The sequence below is a fragment of the Xylocopa sonorina genome, chromosome 11, assembly GCF_050948175.1.
Source record: "Xylocopa sonorina isolate GNS202 chromosome 11, iyXylSono1_principal, whole genome shotgun sequence".
NCBI classification, from domain to species: domain Eukaryota; kingdom Metazoa; phylum Arthropoda; class Insecta; order Hymenoptera; family Apidae; genus Xylocopa; species Xylocopa sonorina.
The window spans coordinates 11,340,383-11,358,489 of record NC_135203.1 but is presented as its reverse complement, the minus strand read 5'-3'; the positions used below and the strand labels follow the sequence as shown (position 1 = coordinate 11,358,489).

The 18,107-nt window shown below is 40.2% G+C and overlaps 1 protein-coding gene across 9 annotated transcripts; it reads right to left on the bottom strand.

The window, feature by feature from the left end:
- Positions 1 to 3,949: 3,949 nt before the first annotated feature.
- On the bottom strand, positions 3,950 to 17,889 carry Rbp (RIMS binding protein). Of its 9 annotated transcripts, none has more exons than XM_076904891.1 (17): positions 17,561 to 17,884; positions 14,857 to 15,009; positions 13,590 to 13,906; positions 13,259 to 13,436; positions 12,683 to 13,126; positions 12,273 to 12,615; positions 11,606 to 12,192; positions 11,382 to 11,508; positions 10,718 to 10,926; positions 10,003 to 10,407; positions 9,393 to 9,918; positions 9,030 to 9,242; positions 8,734 to 8,942; positions 8,431 to 8,658; positions 8,088 to 8,349; positions 6,093 to 6,373; positions 3,950 to 4,578 (listed from the first exon to the last, which is right to left on the bottom strand). In XM_076904891.1, exons 2-17 carry the CDS (start codon positions 14,998 to 15,000, stop codon positions 4,054 to 4,056), a joined length of 4,998 nt encoding a protein of 1,665 aa, XP_076761006.1. In that variant the 5' UTR covers positions 15,001 to 15,009; positions 17,561 to 17,884; the 3' UTR covers positions 3,950 to 4,053. The 9 variants fall into 9 exon arrangements, with proteins under 9 accessions (XP_076761006.1, XP_076761007.1, XP_076761008.1 ...); XM_076904892.1 differs by having other exon boundaries at positions 11,615 to 12,192; XM_076904893.1 differs by having other exon boundaries at positions 3,951 to 4,578; positions 10,718 to 10,902; positions 17,561 to 17,883.
- Between the last annotated feature and the right edge of the window lie 218 nt (positions 17,890 to 18,107).

Here is an 18,107-nt window from a genome sequence, read left to right as displayed (position 1 = left end):
TTGTATTAGCTGTTGCGGTATCAAAAGATTTGTTATACGAATCCATTCAACGACTAAATTTATAACAATGACAATGTACAAGTGAGATACTACGTAAAATGAGCGTCGACGACGAACGAAACGACTTCGAGGTACTTAAGAGAATTCGATTTTCTCTCGTTATTGTGTTTCCCCACTTTCTCATCGTTATCTCGCTTTGTTCTCAGTTTCACTTCGTACGGCGTTACTCGCGTTCAATCTGCGTATGTTTATATTTCATTCGGTTTTAACGTCAATACATTCCACGCTTTTACTTTTGACAAACATTCAAATAAAAAGATATCCAACTAGATGCTATCTGTTAGTTTTTAAACATATCCGACCGTTGCATTGCGTCAGCTTATTGTTCCTGTTGTTCTTTAAATTATTATCATCTAGAATTTGGTCTGATTACAAAGAAAAACGAAGACATAATTTAGCTTTCGATACATGGGTCGTTTTAAATGGAATTAACTCTCGCGTTTACTTTTTTTTTTTTTTTTGCTCTCCCGTTAAAGACTACTTGCATTTTTTTTCCTTTTTTTTCTTTTTACGATATCTAACACCTAACGATAATAGATGAAAATTCCTTGTAAACTTTCCCAATATTTGCCTCCTCGTACATACAGTTCCCTTTTTGTATTATCTTTTAACTAGTTCGACTATGTGATCGTTACTTTGTACGGCTATGAAACTCAACAATGAAAAAGAAGGAAAGAGGAAACAGAAATGCCACACAGATGGAAGATGATGAACGTTACAGATTCGCTAAGTAATATTTAGTTAACACGTTCACCATCAGCTTTAATATACAACAGGCTACCAATCGTCTCTAAGCTTTTCTTCAACGTATATATGTTTTCTCAATGTTATTTTGCACAAAGAACGGTAAATTAATTATTGTTTCCGTTTACATGTTCAGACGGATCGATTGTATTACCAGGTTGCAACAGCTTTCGCCGATCAACCCCATATATTGGTGGTGAACGTGTTAAATACCTGTAGATCTTAAATGTCACGTCAGTCTTTTTTCTTTTTTTTTTTCTTTTTTTTACTTTTTTTTCCGTTAATCGCCCGAATCAACATTTCACGTTAGATATGTTCACAGCAAAGGTTTATAGGAATTCTGAGAAATCACGAGTTTACTCCGAGTTCACGCAAGGGGTTCTATCGGACGAAGATTTAAGGAAAATGAGAGCTCGCCTCTCTCACTCGATCCATTGGCACGCACAGGATCAATAAGCTAAACCGACTCTGCTAATTATTAAACTTTCAATTGTAAACTGTTACGTGAATAAAATCCATCGGCAATGGATTCTGATAACAGTCCAGTAATTATCCTATCCCACTCTGGAGTTATTTTTTAATATATTAAACACGCGCGCAACGTTTCACTTCCAATGGATCAAGCGGCGCCGTTCACAGAAAACAAACGAAAGCGTATTTACCCGTTCGAGCAGATATTTTTGATTCAGGCAGACTTCGAGTCGAGCGAGACCGAACAGATTGATCTTGCAATTTCGCGCGTTAAATCGAACACGACGAGCAAGCGTTACTCATTACACTTTTCGCGTCTCGTTGATGGAAAAAGTGACCGCGATCGAGGGAGCGATCGTCGCAGACACGCAACATCCGAAATGCAAGTTACAAATATTAAGAAAAATATCACCGTCCGTTTGCCACCTTTTGCACTTTCATAGAACAAAGCGGGAAAAGTATATCTGACAAAACCAGGGGAAAACGAATCTACATTTTAATTGCCGAACTGGTCTCTTGAGAAAGTGTAGTTTGGTCCATAGTCATAGTATACACGGTTCCTGTAAGTCTTGCTCGTTGAACGTTATGCGATTCACCGTGATCGATATTGCAAAATCTAAACTCGCAAACCGGTTGGTTACAAATTTCATGGCACTACTACGGGTATTTCAAACTCGTGGTCCAATGTGGGAACGTTTCAAACAAAGATTGCCGGTATACGATCTCAAGTGAAATACTCGATTAAGTGCGGCTACTAGAAGAGACTCAAATGTCAGGAGAATACGAGTAAACGGTTCATAATCTAATTAACATATCGGTGGACTATGTTTGTTTTTATGTAAAGGCTTGATTTAAAAAATAATCGCTACGACCATTCGTTGGTGAAACGAATGTTAATTGGGCCACGCGTTTCATATACTTCTAGTTTTATACGTAGGTATACATCGTGGACCGCGCGCCTTCCGCCGCTTGTTACCGCATCTTTCGACACCCGATTAACGCGAACGGACAGGAGGGCGACGATCTGCGATAATTAATAACAATTATGACGAGTTTAGTTTATGATTCCCAAAATGCGACAATGGCAAAATGACTTTTCAAGTTTGTCACGCTTCCTTCGCCTTGCTAAGGATTTCTTATACATATATTAATAAATAAATAAATGAATAAATTTATTATTATTTATTTATTTATTTATTTATTCATATGTATTTGTATATATATATATATTTATTTATATTTATACTTTATATTTATACTTATATCACGGCGAAAGGAAAAGAACAATTGAAGGTAAGGATACTTTGTACAAAATACGATACAAGTAGCGATGTAACAACACTTTGCAATAGTTAAATATAATATGTATATGTATGTGTATATATTTGTATGTACATACACCTATACGTAGATATATAGGTACGTATATATATATACGTATACGTATGCACGCGTATCTGTATATATTTATATCTCATTATCATAATACACGTATGCTAGAATCATCCATGTCCCCTATCCCCCCCCCCTTCCCATTCCCAATATTTCCCTTTCTTCATCGAATTCATGCTCCATTTCCCAGGAGCGATATTAATTATTTAGTTTATTTGTTTTATTTATATATTTATATATTTATATATTTATATGTTTATATGACGTAGTTCAACTTGATCCACGAGTCGTCCTATTATAAATCCTCCGTACGATAGTTAACATTAGCGCGTATTATTCTTCGGTGTGATTTGGCTTCTGTCTTGTAAAATATTTGATGCATTTCGTAGTCAGTGCCCGAGCACGACAAAATACTACTTTCCCATTTAGTCTTTTACGAATGATCCTTAAACATCGCGCTAATCTAAATAGATGCGATGTTACTTTTCTCAACGACATGCGTTTACTATACTCATTTTCATTGTTAATGGTTCAGTGAAAAATTAGATCAGTGTATACTACGGAACAAAGACAAACTGAACGTCGAGTAATGAAAAACAGACAGAGAGAGAAATTAAATGATAAAGAATAAGGAATCTGATTCTATTCTATACTCGTGCCACGTTTCGATGTTTACCTCAACCCTTACTCTTTTCCTTTTTTTTAATAATGTTATCGATATCTATAGCGTGTGCGAGAAAAAGATGAAGATATATAATAATTAGTATAATAGAAGAAGAAGAAGAAGAAGAAGAAGATAATGATGATGATGACAACGATGAAAAAGAATTCAACGAGGATTGTTCATTACTTCCAGCGCTTTGTTTTTATCTTTAAGAGCTATTATATAATCGCACGACTCCATGTCGAGTTCGACTACTTCCTTGAATGTTTATCGCGAGGTTTGTCGCTAGGAAAACGCCTGGCGAACATTCATTCTCATTTTTTCCTGATCAATACAGGAGGCTGCACCAACAAGGAAGATAGTAATGGTCCTTGTACGGGTGAGCAACGTTTTTCGATCGAACGATCCAGCAATTGTTGCAAGAAATAATAACAGTCGTTAGCAGCAGCAACAGCAGCAGCAGCAGCAATGGCAGCATACATTTATACTCCTTATTCGTTCAGGGATATTCGCGAAGACCTGATCGGACGAGACGCGTTCGTACGTTCCTGCCTGCGCGTCTCGCTTGCTCTCCGCGGCACTTTCTCCGCGTAACATTATAATACTGATCTGCAAACGGATCTGCTTCCGATCCTCTGAGCTTTCAACATGGATCGTATTCAAGACGTTCAACGCTATAGGACGAGGAGAAGCGGAGCTGGCAACACGGACAAGGTGATAGCTCACTTGCCTAGCCCGAACTTCATGAAAATCAGTTCTTTTCCTTTCGACAGGATATCGCCACCAGCGCTCGCACCGGCCATCTCCGTGAATTTTTGCATCAAGTTCGGCCCTGTACTTTGCTGCTGTTGTTGTTGTTGCTGTCCCTGCGCAGTGTTCTGTTGGGCCTTCGCTTGAGGTGTCGGTAATACGGTTGGTATTCCCCTCATCGGCTTGCTCGTACTCTGGCTGCTTTGCATGGAAGAACCCTGGTTCTGTTGCGAATACTGTTGAGGTGGTTGTTGCTGTTGTTGTTGCTGAGGCTGTTGCTGTTGGAATTGTTGGCCCTGCGGGCCAAATCCCGAACCTTGCTGTTGATATCCTTGACTCTGTTGCGGATAATTTTGGTTCTGCGGATTTTGCTGCTGTTGCTGTTGATACGGTTGGCTCTGCTGCTGATAATCTTGTTGTTGCATATGTTGTCCAGGGCCTTGCATACCTCCCGGCACATTACTACCACGATTGATCACGCCTCCCCTCCCCTTCCCCTAGAAATTAAACCGGCGCAAATTAGTATATTAATACATCATTTACCTACTTCGATAATGCTTGGATGTTTCTCTGTTTCATCAACCTGTTCGCATACACATCGTCAAGCGACCTGGACCAGTAAAATTAAATAAGTTTCGTTCAAGTACCGTATCGTTCAGGCTATTATTCAGTATTCTGAAAAGTTAAAGAAAAGTATTTATTCTAAAAATATAGTTCTCCTTGTCATGCGGTGTTCCTTAACGTTCGATCTAACCGAACGTTACCATCTGCCGTTTCATACGCTTTAGAATGATTTCTTATTTTTTTTTTTTTTTTTTTCTAATATACCTATCATCGCATACCTATCATGATTCTCTAGGAGGATTAATGCGTTCATATTGATACGTTGACGCAATATGATTACCTAGACGAAGGGATGGAATGTATAAGAAAATGTATTCTAAAAATATCTTACTAAACGAAATTTTGCGGGCAATACATTTCGGTTGATGGTCTGACTGGAATGACTAAACTTTGATCGGTTTAGAGAGTGTGAAAATTTCGCAGTATCGAGAGAAAATGATAAAACGTATTAAGTGAAACTAAATCGGGTAAAAGGAGAAGAAAAGAAATAATAGAAGTATTGTAGGGAAAGAAAGAGAGAAACAGATTGAGTACTAGAAAGCCGTAGAGCTATTGGTTACTGGAAAAGCATGATTTACTGCGTAAATTCGTGCAATTTACGAATCAGCTAATTAACATGCTTGACATGGCATATTAGTTAAAAGCATATAATGGCCAGCTACAAAGTTTTCTCTTAGTATGGAAGCGAATGTTGTGAGAGTGAAGCTGAAATGTTATATACTTTCTCTTTTTATGTAGAGTAATGTTTTACATACACCAATAAAAGTATCAAATGCAATTCCATGCAAGAAAGAAATCGTCTTTTTCAATTGTGACGATTAAAGACAAAAATTCTGCAGTATTTCCTTAGCATAATTGTCAAATTGTTAATTTTTTATTGTCAATAGCACACGGAAATTACTCCAAGGCAATATACGTATAAAATGATCGAAAGAAGCAGTCCGCGCGGGCAACAGTACTGTATAAATATATTATGCAAATTTTACGTACTTTTTAACAATATATCATACATATCTGACACAAAAAGACATAGAATATTTATACGTAAAGAAAAATTCAATTTTGCCAGTGTAATCAATTCACTAATTGCTTAAAAATTACTGAAAACATACCTGAATCACTGTAATCTTTTTTCAATCCTTAAATTGTCAAAGGCATTCGAGTCGATTATCCTCTATAAATGAAATTCGGAAGGAGGGAAAAGAAAACAGCACGAGAAATTAAAGTATGGATGTAAATCGATGGAGGAGCGAAGGAAGAAAGGGAAGGGGACAGTGTTGTAGGAAGAAGACTTAGTTGAAAAATTGTAAACTGTTTTGCAGCAAGATAGGTAAAAAGCACGTCGAAAAGCAGAAGTAAAAACTTCTAGATAGAGCAATGGACTCACCTGTTGTTGAAGGTGGGGTGGTACGGGACCTTGCTGATGGGCACCTATGGGTGTAGACCCATGTTGGTTGGACGTAGTTACAGTCGTGTAGCTGTGGTGATTCGCTTGTTGGTACGCTAGATGCGGTGGATTGTTTTGTTGATGTTGGAGTTGATGTTGTTGGTTATTCATTAGTGATGGTTGTTGTTGTTGTTGTTGTTGTTGTTGTTGTTGTTGTTGTTGTTGTTGTTGTCTAGAGTCTAAGTGACAGACAGGGACAGACACAGGCACAATGCAGGCATCTAGCAACAGAGAAGAGAACAAGACCGTGTTGTCATTCATGGCGCATTTACTTTTTCTTTTTTTGTTTTTTAATGGACATTTAGTCGCGCTACCGAGCATACCGAGTAATAATTTTTCATCTGAATCAAAGCTGTTGTCTTTTCATGTCTTACTTTTTAAATCATTCTTTCTTGTTAAACTTGGCAACGAATAACATTTTGCTTTCAATATTTTGGAAGGTGATATTCTAAGTTACTCAGTAAAGCCTGGACTTGCGCGTATTGTCAAATTTTTCTCACGGCTGTACGACTTATGATTTAATGCAAGGAAACTGATAAAACATTACATTAATCATCCAAAACGGATTGTCAGGTTAAAGTAAATTCTTATAACGTCTAAATGGCCAGCATGACAACACGACACGAACGACAATCATGTGACACGACGACCATCGACCAGTTCAGGCACACAGAAACAGATTATGTCGTTATAGAATACACGCAATATAATTATATGTGTGTATATATATATATATATATTTCACACGCATGCATGTATGCATGTAGCGACAATATAACACGAACGTATATATATATATATATATATATATATATATATTTATATATTTATATTTATTATAGAGGAGAAAAGAGAGGCACGTAAAAAAGTAATAGAGCCGAAAGTGCTCGGAAAGGAAAGATATGAATGTAATACATATGTAGATACGCTACATACGTACATATGTATTTATACGTATACTTAATAGAAAACACTGAAAGCAGCTTAGTGTTTTATTGTATATATATATGTAAATATATATACATGTAAAGGTAGACAGGTAGGTAGATAGATAGATAGATAGATAGATAGGTAGAAATATAGAAAATCGTTTTACGTATGGCAATAGACGTGTTCCTAAAACAAGTTTGCAAGTATAAAATAGCTTCCACACATCGCGCGAACACATTAACTTCTTTACTGAATTTTATCTGTTGCGATAATTTTGAATAAGGTGCTAGAGGTTTGCTTATTATTAAAATACTACTTAAAAATATAATCCCCTGAGAATAAGTGCACCGGATAACTTACTCGAATATCTTTTATCGAAATGGCCGATACGTTGCTTTACTCTACACGTGATCTCTCGGTAATTTTACAAGCTAGGCACGCCCCTAAAAAAAAAGTATAAGCTCTACTTTGATTAATAGCTATCGGTTTGTATAAGATCGCTCGATCATATACTTGTGTGACCCTTCTGCATGTCGTCTGGCACATCTAGTTTCGTGTCTTGTGTTGCTTGCCGTTTATATCTTTTGTTTTTCATACTGACGTCTACTATTGATTTTCTGCTTTCTCTTTATTTCTTCTTTTCTTCCATTTTAAAGTATTTATTGTACTCGCCACAGTTTGAACGTTTCAAGCAGTTAATTCACGTCGGTCGAATACACGGCGCCAGTGTGAATTTAGTTTTTTTCAACCCCTCGAGCCAGTTTTTTCTATCTTCGTAGAAATCATTCTCGGTCTCAATCCTGCTTATTCGCTGCGTTTGGTTTTGCTGATGTTGGTTTAATTTGTCATTGCAAATTTAGCTTCTTTTCGCTTCGTAAGGTTGAGTGATATTCGTAAAATGGTTTCAGCAACATCGTGTACACTTGGCTTGAGGAGCTATTCGTACCATTAATTCGCGGCATCGTAACGAGTAAGAGATGGAATATGGCAATCAGTATCAGTTACCTTTGCCTCGTCGATGACCAGGAGGTGGAGGTTCTCGCGGTGGGGGAGGTGGTCCTCTCACTCCCGGTCCTTGACCTTGACTAGGAGGTCTTCTATTTCCCGATGGAAGTTGGCCTTGTGGCGGTTGATCTGGTGCTTCGGTGAGAAAATTGCTTGGAACTAAACCACGTACTCCGTTTAATTCGCCCATATAGAATCCATCGTCGTCCAAATCACCGTATACATAAATCTCGTTCCCAGTTTGGAACGCCAGCTCTACGTTCTGTAGAATCAAAGCGGGTCGGGTAAATTCAAGTTCTCTCATTCATGGAGAAGTTCCATTTGATAAACGATTGGATCTTACAGAGTCAACGTTCGGAGATAATTCGTGAGGGTCGTAATCATACAGTGCTATCATCTTCTTCACTGGCATACTGGTATAAATATCTCCCCACCTTCCTCTCCTTCCCGATTGACCCTGCCCAGGCTGATTCGGATCTTTAATTTCTTCGACCATGTTGTAAGGAACGTATCCTCGTCTACCATGACACTCTCCCCAATAAAATCCATCCGCATCTTTGTCGCCGTACACCTATTAGATTAATTTATAAGCCGTAGTGTCTTGAAATGCGTTGTGGTTTATCGCAAATACTATTAAAAAAAAAACCTTGATGGTGTCGCCCTCAGAGAAGGGTAATTCCTCTTCGCAGGCATCTGGATTAGGTGACATTCTTTTAGGATCGTAATCGAACAGGGCAACAAACCAACGTGTTCTCTTATTTATTTGTTGAGCGCTGCTCGATGGATGACCGGCACCACCTTGAGCTTGCATTCCTCGTCCACCACGATAGCTAGAGGTTCTACCTCGTTGGCTTCCTGTGCGGAGAAATGAATCGAAATGAAAATGGCATTAATACGTTACAGAGTAAATCAATCGTATACGTGCGTAATTTGCATACAAACCTGGTGGATCGTAATAAGGATCTTGAGGTCTACCTGTAGGACCCACCATTCTTCCGGGTCGATGTGTACCAGGGAGTGCTTGCTGTCCCATTTGCGAAGTGTACCGATGTTGTCCACCGTGATGTATTGGCATCCCCCTACCTCTACGTGACGGATCGTCTTCCTCGCTGTAATTCGCTTCGCTTGCCGAATCTTTGGTTATTTCTGGAACTCCTAAGTGACAGTAGTGCAATACATGCAAAATTTCGAAAATTTCAATCGATCATTTTAAGGATGATTAAAGATAACGCTGTATCATAACATCCAGAATGTACCACGGAAATTAGTTGAAGAAGTAATTTGATTTATGAAAGGAAGTCTTACCCATCTGGGACATGCTTTGCCCAGGATAAATTTCTTTATCGGATAAATTTTCATCCGTCTCGATTATGACTTGACCGTGAGCATCAACCCTAGTAGTTCCGTGCCTTCTCATGTGAGAGGGTACAGGAGCTGATGGGTATCTTTGGCTTACAGCCCCCATGCGATGTCTGTTCGGATCGTCCGGTTGCATAACGCCGGAGGGTTGTGGTTGTCCTTGATCTTGCATGTGCGTAGATCCGTGTTGCAAATGAGCCGCGGTACCACCACGAAGAACGCTACAAGGAATGGCAGTGGCACAGCTGTCGCTCGATTGACTTTCTCTGCTTTTAGTTCTGACCGTAATGTGCTTTGGATTTAAGCCCATGAGTTTGTGTATGTCAACCAAAGCGTGGTCACCGGTGGGGCTGTCTACGTCGGTGACCTTTTTCCCATCGGCGTACACCGCGTAACCGGTGACGGCCGAACCGTTTAGGGCAACAGGCTGCCAGGTCACTAGCAAAGTGCCGTCCTGCGGTCCAGCCTCCACCTATTAGAAATATTGTACGATTATATTTTTCTAATGCCGTACAAATCGTGAAATTAAACATAAATCGTTTGAGCAACTGTTAACCTGGATATCGACCGGAGGGTCAGGTAGTCCTTTGGGTAACGTTTTGAAATGGACGTGACATGCTAAATTGTTCGCCGCTTGAGTGTTTTGGTCCTCGAAATGCGTCGCTCTCAAATTTTTCGCTTTAACGGTCACCCTGTAGATTGTCGATGGTGCCAAACCAGTAATCGTGTGCCGGTAAACACCAGGCTTCACGGTCCTTACTTCAACATTGTTCACGCAGACTACGTGTTGATGGTTGCTGTTACTCGGCATCCAAGATATAACAGCGCTGGTAGCAGTCACGTTCGATGCTTTCACAGCGGTTGGACCCAACGCGACGTCCTTACCGATTACCATCGTACATGCAGCATCCCGGGATGTTCTCCTCGTGTGTGTCACTGAACGTACACTTATTCTGTGCGGCTATATTGTCGATCAAACAATATCAAGTAACCTGACAAGATCCTACGATAATTTATATACGCGATTGGCTAAGTGATTAACAAAGGCATTAGTTATAATGCTCGACCCTTACGAATAATAACGAACAGTATCGAGTATCACTGTTAAACCAATATTAAATCACCATTATTATTAATATTATTTATCATGTCTGGGTATTATGTGTATTAATCATTTAGTCTATAACATATATAATATGTATATCACTAATTGTAAAAAATTGTCAAAAGTGACACTGTATTCGATGAAGTAAAAGTTTAGCTGTACGAACCCTGGTGGAATCAACTCCTTCGACCAAAGCTCTGGTTCTTTCTGTTGCTTTCACGGTAACCTTTAGAACCCCATCCACGTAGACGTGGTATGATTCCAACTGATGGGTATTCTCTGGCGCTGTCCAACCGATTAACACGCTCTTGTTCAGTTGCCGCTCCAAAGTGAGATGCTGCGGCGCCGGAACTAGGTCCGAAAACAGGTAGACTTCTTCAGGAAAAAAAGACAAGACAAGCCTAGCTGTAGCTAAAAATCTTTTACTATCTAATTCTCTAAGCCAGCCTAAGACCATCGAATACTCAACATAGTGCAATATTCCGTTTATGTTGTTCATCAACTATTTATCTCTGCTCTCAAACAGAATAGATCATTCTTTAATCGCTATGAAATCAGTTAACATAACTGAACAAAGGGGAAGCTAATATACTACAAATACTCGACTGAGTTTTAAGGATTAAGCATGATTATTAGATTATATTGAGTGTTACTAAAAAGATATAGGTATTCTAAGTACTTAGAAGAACTGTGCGGGCGGGAGGAGCAAAAGGAGATTCTTACTCGATTAACATTTGCAACTATACACGTAAGTACATACATCTACATCATTACAATCTACATGCTTTATATCGAAAGCGACCAAATAGACATTACGAAAACGTACTAACCTGGTGGTTCTTGTTCGTCTTCTTCTGCGATGTTATCAAGCTCTGCGTACGCAGACAATTCGGCTTGTCGATTTCGGTTTCCTTCTTCTAGGGCCGCTAACTCGAGATCAATATCTTGTAAGTAACACTAGAAAAATAAATGAAAATCTTAATTCGAGGAATAGTTTACAGAATATGCAAAATAGTATCTACCAAAAACATAAAATCTACGTAAATAAGCTTACATTGCTCACTTGAGGAATGTTGGTCGAAGCAGAATCGTCGACGTCTCTAAGGCCAAGCACAGCTTGATGAAATTCTAGTAAATCGTTGCCAACTAATTTTTGAACAAAGTTTGCTGGGACGAGGCCTCGTCTACCGTCCAGGCTTTCCGCGTCGAGAAAACCATCTTCATCCGGTTGCCCCCAAACGAGAAGATAATCGCCACCTTGAACGGGTAACTCTGCTTCCGGATTTTCGTTTGGTGAGTGCTGAAACGGCTCGTAAGTGAAACGAGCTATATAAACGTAACATTTCCCCTTGCCGGGTATATCCAGCATATCTACTTGACCCTCGGGCGCGATATTGTCATTTGTCAGTCGATCCAAAGGATTAGAAAGTATACTACTGGGTATCTTTGGCATTTGCCTTGGACCAAGAAAGTGATGACCAGTTGTAGCAGGAGCTGTTGGTGAACTAGCGCGTAAACTTTGCTGGATCTGTTGAATGATAGCCTGTTGTTGAAGCTGATTAGCTTGGGACTGCGCGGAAAGTTGCTGCATCGCTTGAAGAGGGTCACTTATGGCTTGTAACAAACCCGTTGATGTGGTTCCTAGAGAAAGAAGAGAGCGAAATTATTCTTATAGTTAGTTTAACGATGAAAACAATTTTTTAATAAAGGGTTCACCGTACCTGAGCTCACACCTGATGTGCCAAAAGCATTGGTCCCGACGGTGGAATAAGTCGATCCGCTAGTGGCGAAACAGCTTTGTACACTCGAGAAGGGAAGAACGGTTTGCGGTACACTGGTAAGCGCACCCAGGGTAGAATGATAGGAGCTCGTCGAATAGGGTGGCAGCGAGGACAGCGTGGTTTGTGGGATACTCGTTTGTGGAACTGAGAAGTTGTGATGCGACAATTGAGTACTAAAACTACCCGCCCCCGTACTATAGGTTCCATTTAGGTGCGACGTAATGGACAAACTTGGATATGTCGTTGCCTGTATACACGGATCGTTGTTAATTTCTAAATCAAACTTCAATTATACTTATATGAGATAGTTTCAAATGAGATAGTTTGAAATCGATTGAATTCGTTCGTACCTGTTGACTTCCATTCAATTGAAAAGTTTGGGCGGTTTGCGTGGGCTGCGTATAATGAGGTATTACGCTTTGACTCGATGACGTCAGGTACGTTGTAGAGGCCGGATGTTGTTGCGGCTGTTGTTGCTGCTGGAGCGGCTGCTGATAAGTTTGCGTATGTGGATAACTCTCCTGATATTGATTGCTCGTATAATGGGTGTGCGTTTGTTGTTGCTTCTGCTGTGTTTGCAGGGTACTTTGAGAATGAGAGCTTTGTAACTCCGTATGAGTTGGTTGCGGTTGTTGATACTGTTGTATCTTTTGTTGGAAAACAGGCTGCGATTGACTGGTAGAAAGTGACGGCGCCGGTGGGATTGGTTCGCTGTAGTGATATGGCGGCCCGTTCGGAGTCAACGGAGGACAGCCAGGCATCATTGGCGTTAGGGGCATAGGTGAACCTGCGTACTGTTTCAAGATCTCGATGATACTATCGTATCCATTTTGGAGAAATGATTACAGAAAGAGTGAGGGAGATATCGAAAAGGAGAAATAGCTTCGCAGCAACAATGAAACAAAAATGAATGATTATTTACATACGTGACCCATCTGAGTTGGCATTCCTAAGCTTAAAGCGTGCGGATGAGGTGGATGTTGATGTTGACCGAGATTAGGAAGATTTTCGGAGCTAGATCGCAAAATACCCTGTGAAACTGAGGGCTGTTGCGTAGTAATGGTTCCTCGAGTATGCTCCAAATCGTGTACCATCCTGCTAGCGCTATGATGATAAAAATTAGATAAGATTAATCGACAACCAAGTGACATTGGAAAACAACGATGGGCAAGAGTCGATCGATTGTGCAGGGAATTAAATATTAAAACGCGTTTCAAGGGTGGAAGGTTAGTAGTATACAACCGTTAAGGAACACACCTATTATCTTGTTCTATCTTTGCTATTATTCTGTCGATTTCGGTACCAGCCGGAGGCCAAGTAGTGGGAACCGTTGAGTGACCCACTAATGGGACTCTGCTTCGTGCACGTCTCAGACTCGTTAATTCCAAAGATAATTCCTCGTGTCTAACCATTTGTAACTCTGTCTTTTTCTCAAGTTCCCTTATTTTCGACTGTAGTGCTTCGACCGATTCCGGACCTTGATATCGTCCTGCTATCTTTTCGCGTAGCTGATTCTGTGCTTCTGCATGTTGCCGCTCCAACTCTGCCTTTCGAGTTTCCGTTTCACGCATTTGCTAGAAACATTAACATGAAAGTAATTAAAGGGAACTACCATTGGGAAAGTAAATCATTTATTGTTAGTGAAGTAACGCGCGGATAGAACTTAAAATACCAAAAGAAAAAGAGAAATAAATGTATCGTATACTAAACGGAATTCATTAACCGCAGAAATTCATCGATAGTTGTGAAAAACGCAATCAACAAAAACTACATCGCGTCTCGACGATCGTTTGTGCTACTTTCTTTTTTTCACGATGTCAAATTTCGTTTAATATTTGTGACCGAAGGTGGGCAACCACTTTTAATAACCCGAAGGGACGCCTAGTTGGGATCTATATATGATCCATGATGAGAATCATCTGCACGACGTTAATAATGGAAGGAGCTTTTGTATTCCGAATGCCTCGGAGGTAGGTGCAACCGAACTTACACTTACGTCGAGCGTACTCAACACAAACATGCTTGCTCTTTTTTATCGAGGACTACCTAATGTTGAAAAACGATCGAAGCAAAAAAGAGAGATTCGCTAAATTGCCAAAACTCTATTGCGGGTTACCTTTTTAATTAAGTAGGATCTTTTGCGTTTCGCGAAAAATTCGCTTAGCGTATCAATATCTATCGGCTAACGAACATCTTATTGATACGCTTTTGTGGACTATTAGAATTTGATGCTTTTAAATCAAGTGATACGCGTTAAAGAACGTATAATTATTACGTGCACAACACTCTTTTATACGTAATACTTTATCAGTTAAATAAATGCTTCAAAATCTTTCTTCAGCGGATATTGTAAATGCAGTTTCAAATCGGTTTGATAAACTCAAGTTTAAGTTCTATCAGCAAGGTAATTGTACTATAAACAAAACAAATGTCGATTAAGAGAAATTACTATTATAAGTTTTAAACGATAAGGAGAATGAAAATAATGAAAAGTTTGAAAATTAGAAAAATTCGTAAAACTCACATCGAGGATGGATTCAAGAACTGCGTCCTGCATGATGGTGGTTTTCGTGGAGGTGGTAATCCCGACAGCAGATCCAGTATCCTGCAGCTGCGGAGCCTGAGGTGCCGTGGAAGCGCCACCTCCAACACCACAGCACTGCAACATCCCTGAAGTCTGAAACCCTCGCCCGTCTTTATCACGGCCAGTCCCTATCGATCTACCGTGTATCTAGGAGCTATCTTAATTAATTGGCGGCTTTTGCGGGGCCTGCCAGGCTGCACACGACGATCCCACGATTAGGTGTACAATTCTCTGGGTGCGAAAAGGAATTCTATTGTCATGGTGCCCCCTCGATACCCCCTCCCCCCACCCCCCACCCCCCCTTTAATGATAGCCACCGAGTATAAATCGATTAAATAGCGAAATAGTCGATTGCTGTCCTCGCACGTATACCCACGGAAATGTACAAATTTATTGCGTTCAACCCTTTGTATACAACAGCAACAACAATAACGACAACGAATTACAATACATGTATTTCAGTATTCTACAATTTACAATTATTTTCTCTTTTTTATTACTGTCTGATTGATATACATAGGGGTAAACGAAAATCAAAATCACCGTACTATATACGCCGCGTGTCACGATTTCTGTTCTAATGCCATGTGAAAGATGTGCATGAAACTGAATTGTCGCGTGGTCGTTTGTACAGCTCTAAAAGCTACCTGGATATCAAATCACCGGTAGCACGTTGCTTCTAAATGATAGAAATTCAATCGATGGGATTACTGGCAACAGGTTCTTTAGGGCTGTTTCGATCGAAATATACACGAGACGATCAAAAGTCGGCCTTCGTTCCGGTTACTTCATGCTCGGGAACAGTAAAGCCAAGAGAACGAGGAATGTTCATACGTGTGTCTAATAACTACATGTCGTACGATGCGTTGATCATTCTGAGAACATGATAATTGTGTGACTGTGTCCCATACTTCCCCAACAATCAACAATTTATCGTACTCTAAACCATTACGTTTAAGTAATCTAAATCCAATAGGTTTCTTTCTTACATCATTGTCGTGAAATATGTTGGTCGGAGCTTAAATTTTGCTGACAAGATGACAAAGTATTATCGTTAACCACAAGGTGGATACGCGAATAACACGATGAATAAACTTTAAATGGTCGCTTATAAATAAAGAAGGAAATGATTTAATGAAAAAAGTGTCTAAGCGTAGTTCTATTACTCGAGAAAAATAATTCGTATCCTTTTCAACTTCACCGGCTTTGAGCGAGACATTTTAATTCGGCACAGAATTTCGAGCACAAGTGGTACAGCGGTACGATATAGCGAACAGTATTTTCCTATTAATACGGAAGAAATTCAAAAACATTTTGTACGCTATATGTAAACCTGACAAAGAAGTGAGTGACAAGGGAATAGAAACAAAACAAAGTCTATCGAATATGAGAAGAGAGTAATGTATAGAGTGCCGTATTAAAGAACGTATATGAAACTCATCGAATAACTTGTGAACAACTGCAAGTAGAACAGGTCGAAGTATGCGTAGACCGAAAGCAATGGTGTAAAAAGGAGTAGAGATGGGTACTGATACACGCATAAAGAACACATCGAAAGAACGAACCAATGGCTTGGTCGTCCAAAGGAAGAATCACTTTAGACTAGAAGTTCACTTTGGACTATACTCGAGAGATATAATTTGAAAAAATTCAAAAAGGAACTAAATGCCAAGTAACTTGTCGACATTCGGTTGCTGGAACAGTAAAGTGTTAGTAGGACAGTTGCGATTAGGTAGAAGGAAACAGGAAGAAGAAATTCAGAATGAGTTTCTGTTCTTCGTGGACACAGGTCGAGTGGCACGGCACTGCTTATTGATCTCACTACCAATGGTACGTAGTATACATATACACCCGGTGTGCTCGGGACACCACTGCGCGACGATACGTAGTGCAACCACTGTGCATCACACTATGAAGAACCTATGACTATCACCACGAGTAACAGCGACGGCGACACAACTACCGGTACCCTTTGATACATTCCCCTACGATTATTTCGATATTGTCGTACCGATGATAATTATGCCGTCACTGTCGTCTCTATTCCCTCACTGACACTATTCTTACATCATTCCCTTCTTGTTAGATCATGTAATCAGTTTTTCTCGCTTCTTTGTCTGTTACGTTTCTTTATAATATAGGAAAAACATAATTATATTCTTGACATTGTAATGGTACCAAAAAAAAGTACCGGAAAAAATGATCTACATTTTATTGACGTTAATTGGTACTAGAAAATTCGAGCATGGAACCTTTTTCATGATTTCCATTGACATTTATAAGACCTCGAGGAAACCTTCCGCTTCGACACTTTTATAGATGCACTCAAACACACTTCTATACTGTCGTAACGAATTTATCTCCATTTTTCTCACGCAAGGACACATACGCACATACCCTTCCGCTCCTTCTCTCTTTCTCTAATCTTTTCTTATTCTATCCTTCCCTCTCGTCCTCGCTCTCGCTCCCTTTCTCTCCCTCTCTTCCGTTCTCTCTTTCCTTATTTTTTAGTCAGAGCTAACGAACCTCTTTTTCCGTTTTCCTTTTTTTTCCTCTCTATCATTCAATCTTACACAATCTTTCGTTCTCTGGGCTTGTTCACGATCTCGCTTTCGTTTCTTTCACGGGGATGCACGACACTTACGATAACCGAGTCGAAGGGATTGTGGCAGGCCAGGGCTGCTGCTGCTGATGAGCGAACTTCACGGGACTCGCGAGCTTTTTCACTCGGCTATCATCCCGTACAAGCCCCAAGATCTGCTCGGCCGTGGAAGGCAGGCGGCAGGGCTGCTGGAAATCGGGGGAGGAGGTATATTCGCTCGCCCACACACCGGAGAAAAGGACAACGGGTGGGGATAGACACTACTCTGGCGGGAGTACAGATATCTGGAGGGGATATAGAGGACCGGGAAAAAGAGAGAAAGAGAGAGAGAGGAGATAGCGAGGGGTGCTACCACTGGAAAAGCAGCCAGGGGTAGGGACTCCCGTCACCACCAGATATGGGTCACTCTGCGATCGATGCCGATATAGAACCCCTTCGCAGCTAGGGATCGCGAGCGATCGCTTACGTCATGTCTACCCCGATACCGCAGTCTAACCTACGCTTCCCTTTTGCTTAGTCTATTCGGACTATAACTTGGGAAATAAATAATTTTCGCCAACAATATTAAACTAATATCGAGTGGCTTCTT

Bases quoted from the DNA above. Each gene is read 5' to 3' on its own strand.
- Rbp (XM_076904891.1), bottom strand. From the start codon at position 15,000: ATGTTGCAGTGCTGTGGTGTTGGAGGTGGCGCTTCCACGGCACCTCAG. The intron at 13,127-13,258 runs GTATGTAAATAA...ATCTTGAAACAG, and splicing joins TGCCAACTCAGATGGGTCAC to TACGCAGGTTCACCTATGCC. The intron at 10,927-11,381 runs GTTAGTACGTTT...TTTTTCCTGAAG, and splicing joins AGACGAACAAGAACCACCAG to AAGTCTACCTGTTTTCGGAC.